This window comes from Falco rusticolus, chromosome 11, assembly GCF_015220075.1.
Source record: "Falco rusticolus isolate bFalRus1 chromosome 11, bFalRus1.pri, whole genome shotgun sequence".
NCBI lineage: Eukaryota > Metazoa > Chordata > Aves > Falconiformes > Falconidae > Falco > Falco rusticolus.
In genome coordinates this window covers 1,161,865-1,178,493 of record NC_051197.1, presented here as the reverse complement: position 1 = coordinate 1,178,493, position 16,629 = coordinate 1,161,865, and the positions used below count along the sequence as shown (strand labels likewise).

General features: G+C 42.2%; 1 protein-coding gene across 2 annotated transcripts in view; it reads right to left on the bottom strand.

The window, feature by feature from the left end:
• NEGR1 (neuronal growth regulator 1) overlaps positions 1-16,629 on the bottom strand; it is a 293,921-nt gene that overhangs the window by 23,447 nt on the left and 253,845 nt on the right. Inside the window, exon 7 of one of the 2 annotated variants that reach the window (XM_037404657.1) lies at positions 7,880-7,921. The exons of the other annotated variant lie outside the window; for it this stretch is intronic. Coding sequence (XP_037260554.1) covers positions 7,880-7,921 — 42 coding nt within the window. The remainder of the gene's footprint in view (positions 1-7,879; positions 7,922-16,629) is intronic. 2 annotated transcript variants of the gene reach the window in all.

Here is a 16,629-nt window from a genome sequence, read left to right as displayed (position 1 = left end):
GCATAAACCTGTTATGATCACAGTCTCTGAAGGGCATGTTTTTACCTACCAACTATCATGTTTTTACTTACAAATGTTTGTTCTGTTTTCTTTAACCCAGAAGAGACTATTGGAAGAAAAACACATCACACAGTCTTTCTTGTGTTGCCTGACGGCATGCTTAAGAGCTCATCTGGAAAGTTTAAAGAAGGACGAAAACCAGTTTAAAAAAAACCAGTTTGGTAGACTGGGCCTTGCAACTGGTATATAATAAGGAAAAGATAAAGATGCAGAGATATGCCATTAAACATTAGGTTCAGAATAAGGAAATGGTGGATCCTGTATTATCTCTGGATGTTGGTTTTCATCCCTAGCTGGAGGTATTGCTGGCAACTGCATCAAACTGTCCATGTTGCATAGACACTCTAGATGCAGCTGGCAAGAAACTGAAATTTCCATTTGGTGAGAAATTCAGACAGTGAAAAGACAAAAAAGAAGTGTTGCCTGGAATGAGACGGGTAGCCTGGAAGGAAGCCAGCATTTTTTTTTCCCACTCAAAACTCAACAGGCTTTTATTTGAATTTCTTTAAAACTGACATATTCATGGAGATTTCAAATAGGCATTTCCTGACAAGTCCCCTATTCCCCCAAGCCTTCCCTCCCTTAACAATCCAAGTTTGTCAGATCCTTTCCAACCAGCTGTAGCTGTAGGCTCTTTTATATTTTGCACAGAGTTGGGACCCTCCCTGAAGTTACAGATATATAGTTATATATATACTTTTTAGATTTCTGCACATGGCTACACATCTCATCTAGCTGGATATATGCATATTTATTCCTGTAAGAATTACTGTAGTCAGCCAATTCTGGCTGATAAAACCTTCACAGAAAACATACCCTTATGTGATAAATAAAAACAGAGACTGCTCTCTTTCTGCTAATGAATCACATTCTGGAATCTCCTGCTTCCCTTTGCTCGATCAGAACATGTCCTTAGATGCGCAGGCTTTTAGAGCAGCTTTACGGTGTCTTGCAGCGATGGAGGCTGGGCGGTTGCACTGTGCATTTCCCCTGCCCTTGCCGAGCTGGTGCGGGGCTGCAGAGCGGTACCCCTGCCTGTGGCACACCATGCTGCGTTGCTGCTCATGGCTTTGGTGGCCTTTTGTGTGAGCCTGAATGGAGTGTCACATACCGTGCAAGCCACAAGGTACTCACACATCTCATTCCCTGGCATACCTTGGGAGCGGTAATCACCTCTGTAGACGAAGAACAAAATTTATATACATGGATCGCAACCCCCAGCCTGCCCTTAGAGCAGATGTTTCCAGCCCGTGCACCTCTGCACCATCCCGGGGGTTCCATCCTCTGCCAGGGTCCCCCCACCTGTACAGCATCGGGTACCACCCTGTGACTGAGATGGGGGGAGGCCTAGAGAACACATGAACTGAGACGGTCATGTACTTCATCTATATAAATTACAAAGAATTATTAAACAGATGCCAGAGCTATAAATAAAGAACAGTCTACCTTTTAGAAATCCATTAACTGTGGGAAGGTAGTGCCGCGTTGCAGAGAGCTCACCTGTGTCTCAGAGGCGTGCTGGTTCCCATGCTGCCATTCCTACACGGTATATGCTTATGTACAACAAATGCCAATGCCATTTACAATAAGGTAAATGAATTTGCATAAAGATAAACCACCAACAGCAATGACACAGATCCCTTGGAGCTGAGAAATTATGTGCAGTAGTGAGCATCCCCCAGAAAGACTCCGGAGGAGTCAGCCTGCCAAGCAAGTCCTCGAGATGTGGCTCGTCTCCCGGTATCCGACACACTTGGGTAGGAGAAAGGGTCAACGCCGCAGCGGCAACAGCTAGTAAGCTGAGCATCTCTGCCTGCCTTCCACATCTTCTACCCTTTTCATAGACTACAGAAATTATTTCACAGATGTCCCCTGCACTGCTTTCCTGGCATTTCTCAAGAGCGCTTCTTGGTTAAAATGTGAAGTTTCAGCAAACTGATCAATGAATTATATTCTGAAATATTCAGGCATTCTCATTTTGGTGTGAAACCCTGGATTTTGTCGGTTAAACAAATCGGTGAGTATCAAAGCAGCTTCTCCTTTTAAGCAGGCTTCTCATATTTGTGGAAAAACTCATTAATATTGAAATCCCCCATGACAGAAGGCATGTAGGCAATACAGTATCACAAAAAATATTCCTGCATTTTACATACTGATTTATAGAGTAGGAATCAATGGACTAAAAATGACCTATTTCTAATCCTATTTTTCAGCTGATAGAAAGTAGCTCTTTTGATATTAAATGATGCATCTATTCAGCAAGCAGTGAATAATACACTTACGATTTACTGTGTTCAAACAGTCCTCTGAAATGATGCAGTCTTTAAATATTGCAGAATGTCACCGAGCACACACTGTGAGTTATTTGAAACATGCATTTTACTTAAACAGAAACATTTACCTAATTCCACAGATTTTACTTTAAGGATGCAGCTTTCACAGAATGGTTTAGAAATGTAAAGTTCACCTGTTTGCAACAGAAGATGAGTATAACACTTTAAAGGCAGTTATTTCCCATAGTGCAGCTGTATATAATTCTAAGCATTCCTGGTTTGGGAACCTGCACCGCTCTGCAGCGTGTTCCTACCATAACTCATTAGATACTGGATAAACTGTGCACACGCATAATGCTGGGTGAATAAAGAAATGATTCTTTTCTGGCAGAAAGGACTATGCTGGAATTACACATCTGCCTGGAGTTCTGAAATGCAACAGAAAAGTCTGTAATACGTTATGAACATAAAGCTTTAAAATAATTAACATATAAGACTAATACTTTTTTTTTTTGTAAGATAACTTTTACCTGTTTGACGCCAGCCTACTCATAGCAAGTCTCGGTAGCCTGATATATGCTTTTATATCTGTTAACTGGGACAAAAGAACCCATGGTGGTGTTCTGCTGGGTGTTGGAGGGTGATTCAGCCACCAGCTGAAGGAGATGGAGGGCGGCTGGGCGACCCTGCCTTCCTTCCCAGGGTGGGCTTATTTGGGAGGCAGTGAGGTGGCCACGGAGAGCCAAAAGCTCTCTGAACAGCCAGACATCTGTTTCTAATGTGATCTGGAAGATAAACTTGCAGTGATCCAGGACCTGTTATCCTCAGTCTTGATCACGCTTGTTTAGTGTTTTGGAAGAAATTCCACAAACTGGGAAAAAAAAAGAGAACAGTCTGAGTGTTGGCTGGTGAAAATGAGTAACCAGCTGTTTCTCGAGGCCAGGCATCCCCCTGTGCCTCAGGGCTCATCGCGACCCCACTATTTGCTGTACCCATGTGTCTCCTGCCCACATGCAGAAATCTCTAGCTCAAGGTGTATAATGCTTTCATCAAGTAAAGACAAAATTAACAGCGACAAAGAATGCCAAAAGTTCTGAGATTCAGAGTCCAACCCTGTAGATTCTCCTTACACTAATAATTTACTGATTAAAATGGGAATTGCAGCTGCATAAGAGGACAAAAAATGGGAGATTTTTAAAAAAATATGTCCTATGAAACACATAGAGCCTGCTTGAAATTAGATATTATTGGGCATTCTGGCATATTAAATGTATTAGATATGCAGTGAGGCAGATTAGGGAGAAGTAACTGAATTTCAAGGAGTTGCCCCACCTTCCAACCTGCCCAGAGTGCTCATTTAAAAATATGCTTTTGTTCCTGAGAAAATTAAATAAGTTAAAGTCCTTCTCTCTCCAGTTCCGGTTTTTATAAAAGTCCCTCATAGTATGTGAAACCATTAATTAAAGAAGATTCCGCGATTATTCTCTCTGACCTGTCACTGTTACTTGTTTAGTCAGCGTTAAGAATTCAGCAGCATCTTCAAAGGCTTTTCAAGGCACCACCTGTGAACTAATTATGCTAAGGGATGAAAGATCTGTAAGTGACTACAGCTCCTGGCAATGGCTGACAAAACAGACATCAGCTGTGGCCCCAGTTTTTTAACTTTTGCAGCTAATTCTACATGCGTTAAGTATTACCACTTAAGTTGAGAAAGCAAACTCCCAAATGTGAAAAGAGGCTCCAGCAGAGAAATGCACACGTGTGTCGCTACGGCTCTCAAACACAGTGTCGGGTTTTGCACAAGTTATGTATGTTTTTGGTTTGTCTCTGTTACTTGGAACGGTACGGAATCCTTAAGGGTTATTATTTAAAAATCAAAATATTTTTATAGGTAATCCCTGAAAGTAATTTTGAGGATGCTGAACATGGGGTATGAACATCTAGAAAACGTCAGAAGTCCTGTGCTGAAATTTTACACATGCATCTTATAAATAATTTTTAATAATGAAAGGTCAAACCAGTTGGTTAGAGTAATTATACTGAATGTGAGAAGAAAAATTGGTGAGATGGAAGGTCTTTTGTGTGTACCACTTTCAATGGTGACAGAGTTTGTACACTGCAAGAGGAGTAGAACATGCTGGAACCTCATCGTCAGTGCAAGTACTTCAGCGGTTTAGATGGGAATTACTCTTTGGCTAGTTAGTGCTTAAGCAGCCCTGAGAAAATAGATGCCTGATAAGGAAAGGGACCTGTAGGAGTCAGAGGCATTTGACTCTGACAAAACCTTCAGGTTTCAGCATCTTATGGTGTCGGTGACATTTTCCTTTTACACTCCCCTTTCCACATACAGAAATACATAGCTTATACTCATATACACTAATAAAAATGAAAAGAATTTTCAAAGATATTTTGAAAATAGGATAGTTACTGTGTGTTCAGAGTCAGAGTAAGAAGGGGGTTTCAAGATCTTCAGGATTACTACAGATTCTTCGCTTTCTACAAAAAGTAACTTCCTAGTCTGGGAGTTAAGGAAGATCCTGGAAAACTACCGGTGATGATAATGTTGACCATCCCATCAGTCACTGACCTTGATTTATCGGAGATCCTTGGCCTGAAGTTCTCCCTCATCTATCTGCAATTAAACATTGACTCAGTTTTGGTGTTTTTCTGTAACCTCTGGCGTGATATTGAAACATTGGAGGAGGATCGGTCTCCTTCCAGCAGCAAAACCTCTGGGAAAACACCCATTGAAGCTGCAACGAAGTGAAGTTGTAAATGAGAGTAGTAATTAACCACCTTGCTGCAAAGCCTAGATTAAATAAGGAGGAGGCTGATGCTCTGTATTCTGACTGGTGCAAGGCATGAGTTAAAAATGTGTTTCTACAGGACTATCTGTGTTTTGTATTGCTGTCAGTGCACGAGGGAAAGCAGGGCAGACAGACAGAGATCCAGTGGGCGCTGCTGGCTAAAACCTCCTGCGCCAACTTTAAACGAAGCCACAAATTTATTTTACTGTCATAAGCAGCTACAGACAAATAACCCGGGTTTTCTGCCACGATCTCCCACCCCAACCTACTGTCTTCTCTGCTGATGCTGCAGCACGAGGGACTCATTTTCTGACACTCTGGACACCTTTTAAATTGCCTCTGCAGCTGTATAACTTCATAGCAACTGCCATGGCATTATCCTAGCTGTTCACCTGACTGAAGTTAGGAAAGTGGAGGGATTAACACAGCATTATTTAATTATGTGAGGCAAACAGAACATTTCAATGGCAACGCCACTGCTGATACCAGTGCTGATTTCCAGAAGGAAGGACTCAGCCCTAAGTTATTATCCATTTTGAGAGTTTTTCGTTAAAAAAAAAACCACCAAAAAAACCCCCAAACCTTCCCATTGTCTTTCAGGGGAACAGATGTTGTTTTTCATCTGCAAACTGGCCTCAGTCAGTTAAAGATGGATTAGCTCATGTAGTTTCATATCTATTGCAACTTTAGCTTCCTCTAAATTTTTTCTCTGTTGTGTTCAAAGGTTTTCATATTCTCAATTTTATACCATACTTTGGAAAAGGACCTCTCTGTTTTACTGTGCTCCCAGAAATAAGGCAGGGATTGTTATAAAAGAATGCTATTCATTTCCATTCCCCAGTCTCCATCCTGCTCCCCCCAAAATACATATAATTTTGCTCATTTGTTGCAAATTTCTGCAGACAGCGTGAATTCAAACACATCTCAAAGCTATATGACTTGAACATCAATTTTTCAAATTGAGAAAAGACTGTGCTTCCGTGTTGTGCTTACTTGTGGAGATTAAAACCCAAAGTGCTACTAGAGCCCATTCCGACTGTAACTGTACATCACAAACCATCATTCCCTGAAGAAAGCTGGGAATATTATCAGGCTAAGGGGACATTTCAACCAATTACAAAACCCAGCATTAAACAACACATAGACTGAGGTTCTCCTATCACCACCTTGCACGACTGCCACATCACCCGTGACTCTTGTCTTCTTCCTGGCTTCTGTTAGCTATAAAAATAATTTCTTAGCTTATTTTCAGCTGCTTGGTAGTCTGAAGCAACTGTGAAAAATCACAAGGGTAGGAACTTTTATGACAAACACTATCAGCTTTTTGCAGGTTAATCCATCCCTCCCCTCCTACTCCTTCTGCTGCTGCATTCTGTGATGAAGGGTGGTCATGCATAAATTGCTCGGTCACTTTCGTGAACGGCTTTGCACTGCAGACACGCTAGATCCTCTGCACGTAAAAGAGACTGAGTGCTTTGGAAAACTCGCTGCTGAAGAAGGGCAGGCGGGAAGGCAGGCAGGCAGTGCCTGTGCACCCCGAGCGCCTCCACAGAGGACGCCAGAGGCTGCCCTTCCTAAGCCCTTTAATTAAAAGCATGGAAGGTTTATACAGTTGTCTTTCTACTCCTTCCTGGTTTAAGGTGGGTGGAACAGTCTGCTGCCTAGTTTTTCTTTTGTAACTCTCTATTCAATCTGGATTTTTAACTGGGGAGTAGATTACCTCAGTCACTATGGCTTTCTGGCACAGTCTTTCTAATCTTTTTTATCTTAATTCAGAAATAAAAGTACACTTCATGTGTAGGTTTTGCCAGTGGAAAATTCTATTTGTTTTTGTCTCCCAGATGATCCTGATAACACTTCCCAGACTCCTTCCTGGAGGAGACCTGAGCATGGCACATCTTACCACATTACACACATGGAAGTAATATCAGACCATTGGGTCTGACACCGTAACTGCATCTCAGGGCAGGTGTTTCAGGTAGAGCGACGGGAGCTAGAGCACGGTACGTGACGCTCATGACTTACCCCTTCCAAACCCTCTGGGAGGTGGTTCGGACTATTGTTACAGGCTGACCTGGAGCTACCTTTTAGCAAGCTCTGGGCAGGGCCACCCCTGCCCAATAGCCTGCGCTGGGCTGACCTGCTCCACCGAGTGCATCCTGCTGCAGAGCAGTGATGGGAACCCCCTGAGAAAATGGGGAGTCAGGACCTCTTACCACCTGCCAAGCACGAGGGCAGGCTTTTCAGCTCTTCGAGAACACCTTCTGGCACCCTAAAAGGAGAAGGACCTGACGTCGGGGTCTTAGATCCATCCTACGAGTCATTCAGGGACAAGAGAGCAAGACATTTGTGAGCCTCAAACCAACGTTCACGTTTACAGTGACACCAGAGAAGAGTCAGGTTATCACAAAGAAAAGACAGCGATGACACCGCGCGGCTGCATTGCCCTGTGAGCATCCACCGCACAGCATCGCCCGTGGGCAGAGGCTGCATGGCAGAGAAACAGAGATGCGGGGAGGGGGTTTCTCAAACGGGGAAGTTTAAGAAGAGGACAACAACACATGAAGCCTGGAGGGAAGGCAAACCAATGAATGCACAAAGACGGGAAGGAGACAGTCCAGCACTACCACAACAAAGCCGCCCGTATTCAATTCCGGTTATTGATATGGCAATGCATCGGTTATGGGTCCCTGCGAAAAAGTACCCAAACATACTTCGTGAATGTATGTGGATACTGACCTGGGCTTGAGACAGGACTAGAGGTAGTAGGCTCAATAATTTCTACAAAAAGGGAAAAGGAAAAAAAAAAAAAAAAGAGAACATTTGGGTGTTAATCACACATGGAAGACAAATACAGAATGAGACAGCAAACAGTCATGCAACAGACACGACAATTTCATTTAAAGACCGGGCTGGCCATCACAGGCCTGTGACAAACATGCAGTTGACCAGACTTCAGTGCCTATGAACTGCTCATCAGTGTCTGTCTTTTCCCAGCTATGTTATTCACGTGTCACCGGTACACCACATGGGGACCGTCACACTCCGAAAATGCAAATATTTTTGCCTGCCACCATGGCAAAGCCACCCTTGGAGTTCTCAAGCTCAAAACCATTTTTCCTGGGTATTACTGAACCCTGGCTAGAGTAAGGGGGTTTGGCTCACTTTATTGAATATAATTGCCTGTGACGAATATAAGTGAAGGTAACAGTTTTGAACAAAGAACGCTCTTTAAAGTAATCGTTTTGTGCTTTAGTGAACTTTTAAAAATGCACATAGTTTTAATTATTGAAGCCCCTCCAGAAGAAAACATTTCTCAAAAACATCAAACACATTTTGAAGATGTTTGCTTCACCTGGGGCAACCAATAGAAACAACAGGAAAAGTTAAGAGCACAATTCTCCAGCATTCAGTCTAATGAAACAATCACCTGTGGCTTTTCATTGTAATTTCATTTTAAAATTCATTATTCTGTGCTTTTTTATTAGCTTTGAATAGTGCTATGCAAAATGAAATACCAGACCCAATCAATCTTGCAGAGAAGCAAGCTACCATCTTAATGTAGCAATTCAATACCCTTAATAAAAAAGATTTAACAAAATTACCAAGCTCAAAAGTTCATTGACCATATCTTGACTATAACAAGAAACTAACGAAAAAAAATATAAGCTAGTTGACAACAACGGATGTGCAGGTAATTGCTGAACACGCTCTCCACTCTTGTCCAGTTTTGCATTTTTTACCCCTACAATTACTTTTCACGTTAATATGATGCACAAATGATTCCAAGTGAAATAACAGACAAATACTTTCCCCGCCCCCCGCAGTTGTGAAGTTTCTTTACCAAATTAATGATGCTAAGAATTCTGCTAATACAGATGAGTGTTTCCAATCCTAAAAGTATTTATTTGACATCTTGACAAATACATCATTGCTGATACAGGCAATTCACATTTAAAAAAAAAAAAAGGAATTTGAACTGTATTACTCTGACTTTACTATTTTATTTAAAATTTAAAATCCATGAAGGTTGGTGACATCTTGAGCAGTCTTTAATATAAAAAGGGTTTAAAGTCTACTATGGAGGTTTCCTACCCCTGTATAGGGCTAGTGTATGTACGCGGCAGTGGCAAGAGGGAGAGCTGTGGGCAGAGGCGTCAGACCCTCAGGCCCAAGACGTCCCTCACCAGTTCCCACCATGGAATTGGGGCAGTGGGATAGGCAAGGTGGAGAGGAGGGGGCTCTCCATCCTGCTCCGGCCGGGAGCATCCCAGGGGATGTGCAGTTTGCCCACCCTGCTGCAGCGCTCGGGAGCTGGGCTGCAGGAGAGCAGGAGCTGCTGCTTCCAGCAAGCCTGATAGTCGGGAAGAACATAAACGATGGTAGAAGATTCTTTTGGGGGGTGCGTTGTGCTTCAGACAAAGGTTCCTGCTTAACCGGCTGCGGCGCAAACAGGGTTTCTCAGTATATTTAAGAGACGCAAAGCAAAATAGCACAAAGCTACAGAAATAACGATTGTGCAGTGAAGGCTGATGAACTAAATTGATTTCAGCAATGTCTAATTTTTACAGGCCCATCGACTTTGCTACGTTGGCGTGCATTGGGAAGCTGTGCAATAGCCGTAGTGATGTATTTGTGAGTTTTGCATTAATCTCCTTAAGACACCTATTCCACTTTCTTAGGGGGGAGGCACAGTGAAGGTCCTGGCCGAGGTCTCCCTGCAAGGGACCCTGCAAGAGCCTGCCAGGGCAATACAGCAAAAGGTTTCCAGCAGTCTCGAAAAAACAGATGTCCTCTATGAAAGAAGGGAGTACTTCTGCATAGAGCAACCTCAATTTTAGCAGGAGAAAGAGAAATGGTGTTAAGAGACTCAGAAAAAACAAAGACTTATTAGGAATTCCTCGATTTTGTATTTTAACAAATGTTTTATGAATTTTATAAGAATTTGATTTAGTCATCTTCAATGTCTTCCGAATCTTTACATTCTGAGAAATTACATCCTGCTTCTTAGGTATGATTAGCAGCTTTGCTTCAGGTGCATTGTGCAATGATGACAAAAGTTATTTTTCTGGCTACCCTAAAATAACAGAATCTTTTTCTTGTGAATTTAGGAGTCAATCCTTCTTGTTGCTATGGCTGCCTACAAAATAAAAGGTTCCTCTTGCTGCAGAATAACAACATTCTTTGCAACAATCAAGTAAATTAACATACTCAATCAGCACAATATTTCATTAAAAGGCAAAATACCATACCCAAAGCAGCAGGGATTTTACTAGGATCATACCTCTTTTGGAAACATTGGATCTAGACTTAATTGTAGGTGCTCAAGGTAGCATAAATTCACAGAACTGTAGCATCACTGAGGCTGGAAGCGAAGGCGGTAATACCATGTATTATTCTTGCAAAAATCTCATTTTTAAAATACATTATTAGATCAAGGAATTGGAGAGATGGATATATTTCTAGTTTCAAGTTCTAAAACTCTTTGCAAATCTTTATTCATGAAATTGTTCAGGTCTATAGAGAAAAAACAAAACCAGCTGGTTTTCCTATAAGCACACTAGGCTGGTTCATTAAAATTAAAATATATTAATGACTTAGTAACACTGGGAGGCAGGGATGTGTAGGAAAGAGTGGCAGTATCTGTACTTAATTTTGCTGGGATACCAATCCTACAGTATCAGGACTGCTTAAATTTTCAAGGGTGATTGTGGGGGAAAAAAAAGAAAGTATAATGGAAAAACATGATATTCTGTGCCATTTCTGTGCCTTCAAGTGGAGAACTCTCCTTCAGCAGAACTTTTTAGATTTGTTTCATAAACCAGAGGAAAAGCAATGCGTTCACACGACCTCCTAGTTTGCCCTCTACATGCTCAGTGCCCTCTGGATCGCTGCGTACAGGATCCTTGCTGTTACCTTCAGAGCTGCCTATTCTGGTGATGTAGGCACGAGCCTACATCGAGAGAAAGGAGGAAGGTTGGGAGAATCTCAGGAGGTCTCTGCAGCTGTGCACAGGAGGAGAAAGAAAACACCTAGACAGGGCAACCAAGAAAGTATTTGATGGCAGAAGTATTCAGCACATGGAAAAAGTACGAATGCTGCTGAGAGCAGCGGTCGGCTAAGTGATGCTGTCAGAAGGGGTGTATCAGTCACGGCCTGACAGCAAATACTCCCAGGGAGAAATAACAATTCTGTATTCTGCTCTGCCTGTAAGCAATGCAACGAGTCCTGGAAGGGGGCAACCGTGACTGAAGGCAGAGCAGAGGCTGCGCTGGAGCCAGGGGAGCCGGGCAGAGAGCACCTGGAGAAGAGTGCTGCATCCTACGCCAGCATTGTGGTGGGGTAGAGGGAAGTAAGAAATGATAACATGGGTAAAAGAAACTGTCTGGGTTAATACTACTTTGAGAAAGGTAGAAGAAAGTGTTCTTGGGATGACACAAGGAAATCTATTTATCTGCAAAGTCAGATTTGGATAAAGACAACTAGAGAGTTTACAAACAGAGAACTGCGCCCGCGGGTGCTGGGGCAACAGCCCGGCTCCATGAGGGTGCAGGAAGGGCAGGCGCAGGATGAGGGGTGCAGGTATCTGCGTTGCATCGTCATGGGAGGAAAAAACCCACAGTGTTCTTCTAGAATCAGTTTTGTTTAGCAGTGGTGAGCATATGCTAAAGCCGACTGCTGGAAATAATCCGGCGTTAGAGAATCAGCAGTTGAGTGAGTTTAAATAAAGTGGAAGAATAAATCCCACAGACTTGTAACCACAGCTCTAATCCTCAAAAGAGAAATCTTTGGAGAATACAAGCTATTAAAGACGGCTGGGACAAGGAGGTGCGGTTTAATGTCAAGGACATTTAACGTTGCCTTTTACCAAAAGGAAAGCGATAGTATCTAGAAATTCCTTTCTGATCCCAGGTAGAAAAATGCTTGCAGATAAAACCTCTTAACAAAATGAGAAATGACCCCGTGAAAGGCTAGACAGCACAAGGAGGAAAATTACAAGGAACAAAAGGAATTGGCCATAAAGAAGCGATGTCTGGGAAACCCAGCTGGGCAGGGGTGAAGTGGGAGTTGCCCAGATGCATGGCACCTTGGGAAGGAAGCCGCAGCAAACCTGCTGCAAAGCATCTTTAGCCGCATGCATACCCTAAGAAAAATGAAAGCACCTCTGTTCACAAAGGTAGGGTGGAGAGATTAAGCATGGACTTAAAAATAATTCTTTTGCTTCAGTTTTAGCAAAAGCTAAAAGATAACATCCTGAATAACAAAATGGAAATGGAAATTGCCAGACCAAAGTTAAAGCAAAATTCAATCAGCCCAGGTCAGAGGGATTTAAATACGTTTGCACATAAAATTATCAAAACAGCAGTAAATTCATGGGGAGGGGAGGACAGTAGGACTGAGAATTAAAGATATGTTCAAGGAGGGTAAGCACACTTAGCTACAATCTCATGGCATTCCAGGCTTTAGAAAAATAGGAGGTGGAAGGAGCTAGTAAAGGATATAGGCAGGTGAAAATAAGCAAGTAAATAAAAACTGGCTATTAGTTTACTAGAGGCCAATTACTTTTAATTATTTGCCTAGAAAATTTCCTAGTACACGATTAAGGAACAGAGTAATTCACCAGCCCCTCTTTGCAGGAGCAAATGGGTACCAACCATGACTGAACGCATTCAGAAACACAAAGCGGGTGTGCAGCCTGTGCAGCCTTGCTGTCCTCACACTGCCTCCTCGACAGAGCTGCTGCGAAAGAAAACAGCTCCTTCAAGGAGGAAACTCGATTAGTTTATGGAAGGGATTACATGACGGAGCAGCCTGCGGTATAAGGGGATTAGATTCACTGACCCAGGCGTCCCCCCAGTCCCAGCACCTTAATAGCATAAAGCAACCTCATTTTTTTCCCCCAAGAGAATATGAAAAACTCAGCAAAAGTAAACAACACGTTGTTTCAGTCTGTTGCCTGCAGAAAACCAGCCTACGAGCCTCTGACTCAGATAAAAAACATACCAACCCACCAAGCAAGCACCCCACCTCCTCTTCCCATCTCCCAAACCCACCAGCAACCAAAAGCAGAACTACTGCCCACGGGACACGTGCCGGAAATTTTTCTTATCTTTCCATCTGAAAACACACAGATGCTACAGGGACAGATGCATCGCTACTACTTATACTGGCATGCTGCAGTTCAAACATCCTTTTTCAGCAGTTATGACTGGTCCGTCGCCTTGGCTGCTGCTGCAGCCACATCTCCCTGTCCACTGCTCATCAGCCATTTGGGACAGCGCAGCAACTGACACGCGCTGGTCACTGTAATAATGAAATAACAGTTACGGCATCTCACAAAGAAGAGCATGATCAGTATTTTCCAGAATACAGTTTCGACGATAGATTTCACTACTTTGGTAACACGAACCATTTCAATACTCAACTGCAGTCTGTGAAAAAAGTTCAGAAACCTAACAGCTCTCAGACGGGTGCGCGATGCTCCCAGTTACAAAACATTGCAGTCTCCTACCGAGGGGTCTGCCAATGAAGGAAAATAGAGAAAAGCTACTAAAATCTCAGCTTGCACTTGCAAACACTGCAAGTTTTCCCACGTCGCAAGTTTAAGATAAGATTTATCTAAAATGAAATTTGGTAAAACCAAAGATCACTCACAGCATTTAATGAAGATGTAGCAACCAAAGCCTCGTTGGCGTTGCAGGTTAATTTACTATTTGCAGAGCAGCAGCACAGTCACGGCCTGGGCTGCGGGTGAGGGCTCCAGCACAGCCCCCTTGAGCCCTAGCTCACACACCAGCAGGACTTTTATCCAAGGTTTATTAAATCCAATTAGGGAAAGGCAACAATGAAGATACAAAAAATGTGAAGTTTGGAGAAATCTGGAATACCATGGAACCACACCAGATATACGCCTTTGCTCTCCTCTTTCTGTTTCCCAAGCCTTGTCCTGGCACAAACATGAAGGAGAGGAGGATGCTGATCATTTATTCCCAGTCCCCTCACTCCCCCTGTGCTCCCCCATCAGCGTTCTCTACATCACCTAGAAACAGCACACAGAACTTCAGACAACATCCCCATCTCTGGTACCCTGCCAGACCCCTCAGTCTTCAGCTGCTGTTCTGTCTCTGCTTTTTATACAGTGAATTTACCGACTTTTCTAATAATGAATTTGAAACAAGACACATCAAGCAACCGGACTCAGCGCTTGGCATTCTTAGTCTGTTGAGATGGTTTTTCCCCTGAAAAAGTGATCTCCTTTAAGGTAACAGAAAACAAAGTGCCTCTGTGGATATCACTTCTGAAGCACCGTTCTCCTCCACATATTGCAACTAATTCATATTAACATATTAATATAAAATATAATACACGTATATTTTCCCAGTGTATGAAGACTGTAAGGATACTCTCTGCAAACCAAGGTCTTTAAAAACCACAAATCACAAATCCCAGACTTCCATGGACACAGAACCGGTCCATGCTGCCCCGTGCCAAGGTGGGGGCAGGCAGCCCACCAGCACCCTCGCCCAGCCGCAGCTGCCGGAGCACGCTTCTGCTGACGCTGCAGCCAGCGAAGGTCTGTCTGTCACTCACAGTGGATGTTAATGCCACCATAAAGACCATCTCAAACCATTAGGGAAGGATAATTCTTCAGCAACATAAAAATGACAATGCTCTTTTCCAGTTGTCTGGAGCTCGCTCCCAGCACGAGCTCAGCACCAGCCCATCACTGCGACCATTACAGAAGTGTTGAGCTAAAGCTATGAACCCCATTTTTTTATTACAAAGATAGATTCTTTTATCACTCTGCAGTTGGTCCAAAATAAAACTGTTCTGGTTGGCGGAATTGATGCTGTTAGGGGGATACCAGTTTTTAAAAATGAAAAATGTTCTCTATTATGAATAAAGCCATATGCCACACTCAGATTCTGTTTTTTAGGGTAAAAAGCAATGCTGTGCAAATATGAAATACAATTTAATTCTTTGCATTCTTCACTATTATGGTGACAGAATGTCTAATCTATTTTACAATAACTATGATGAACAGAAACTATGAAATGTTTTAATTGTTTTCAGCAGCCCTCGCACTGTAACGAGGGTTTCTGCCACTCTTCAGGCATTCTGAAGTGTGAAACGACTGCTGGAACAAACTCAGGTTGCCTTTAGCTAAAAACTTGAAATTTCGTTTTAGGATATGACACACACAAGAGCACAGAAATCTGTTCTGCTCAATAGCATTTCCTTAGGAAGACTGAGAAGTCAGATACACAATCAAGAAAACACACTTACTTTGAAAACCCCATAGTGTTGGCACATATTCTAGCTTTTTCTTTCTAACGTTATTCTAGTTTATTCTAGTCTTTTGCAGTCTAGATACTATTCATTGACACTCTGAACAGTTTCCCTATCTATATTCCATTTAAAATCCCGTGAGTTTTCTTAAGATAAATACAAATGATTTGAAAAGCTATGATTAGGTATTTATATTTACTATAGAATACACCGTGTAAGAGAAAGCACAACTTTATGGAGTATTTTATTATAGGATGGGGGTAGGTGCTTATTCAGTAACAGCTCCTCTGATGAAAGTGCCATTTCTAGATCAGAGAAAGTGTCAAAACACAATGGTACCAGACTAACAATGCTACTAGACTAGCACACTTGCAGATCATAAGGAGAGCATTCTGTAACAGGAGAATACAAAAAGCTTGTTTCATTTCAGTCTGCATCAGTAAAATCGCTGGATTTTGCTGCAGTAATATTTAGACTTCCCAACATGTATTGGAGGAATCAATAACTGGTCCAAAATACAGCTGGCAATTAAATACTAACACGTTAATTAATGCCCCCCCCCCCCAACTATTTTCATTTGTGACCTTTGATAATTAACCGGGCTTATTTAATCTAATCTCCCCTGGGCTTTATCAGCTTTGTTAAAGATTAATGATTTATATTGAAATAGAGGTCTTTAAGCCTAGCTAAGCCAGAGACCGTTTGAATACAATTGTAAATGGAAAAACATACTTAATAATAAATCTTTTGGATGGAAACTCTAAGTGGATTGGCTAGAGACATGACCTTAATTTATTCTGTGTCTTTTACTTGCCATTAGTATTTTGCAATTACAATTTGAGCTAGTCTACATGTTTGAGTTATTACATCTTAATTGCCTAGTAATGGTTTATTTTATTTAAGTGGTTTGTTCTTTTATTACAGGATTATAAGTATTTAATAGCTCAATATCTATAAGACATTAAAAAAGATAAATAATCGTTAACTTGAAATTTGAGACCTGAAATCGCCAGGTAGTTTTCTCACTCCACCCCTTGGCAATCCTCAGTGCTGCACAGCTACGGTAGTTTGGGTTTGCTTGATAGCAGGAGTTTTTCAATGAATGTTTAAATATTTTTACGCCCGTAGAAAACCACGTTAGTGGCACCTTTTAGTGTACTCTTGTAAAAGAAGCCCAATGGAAGTGAAGTTTTAAGAGC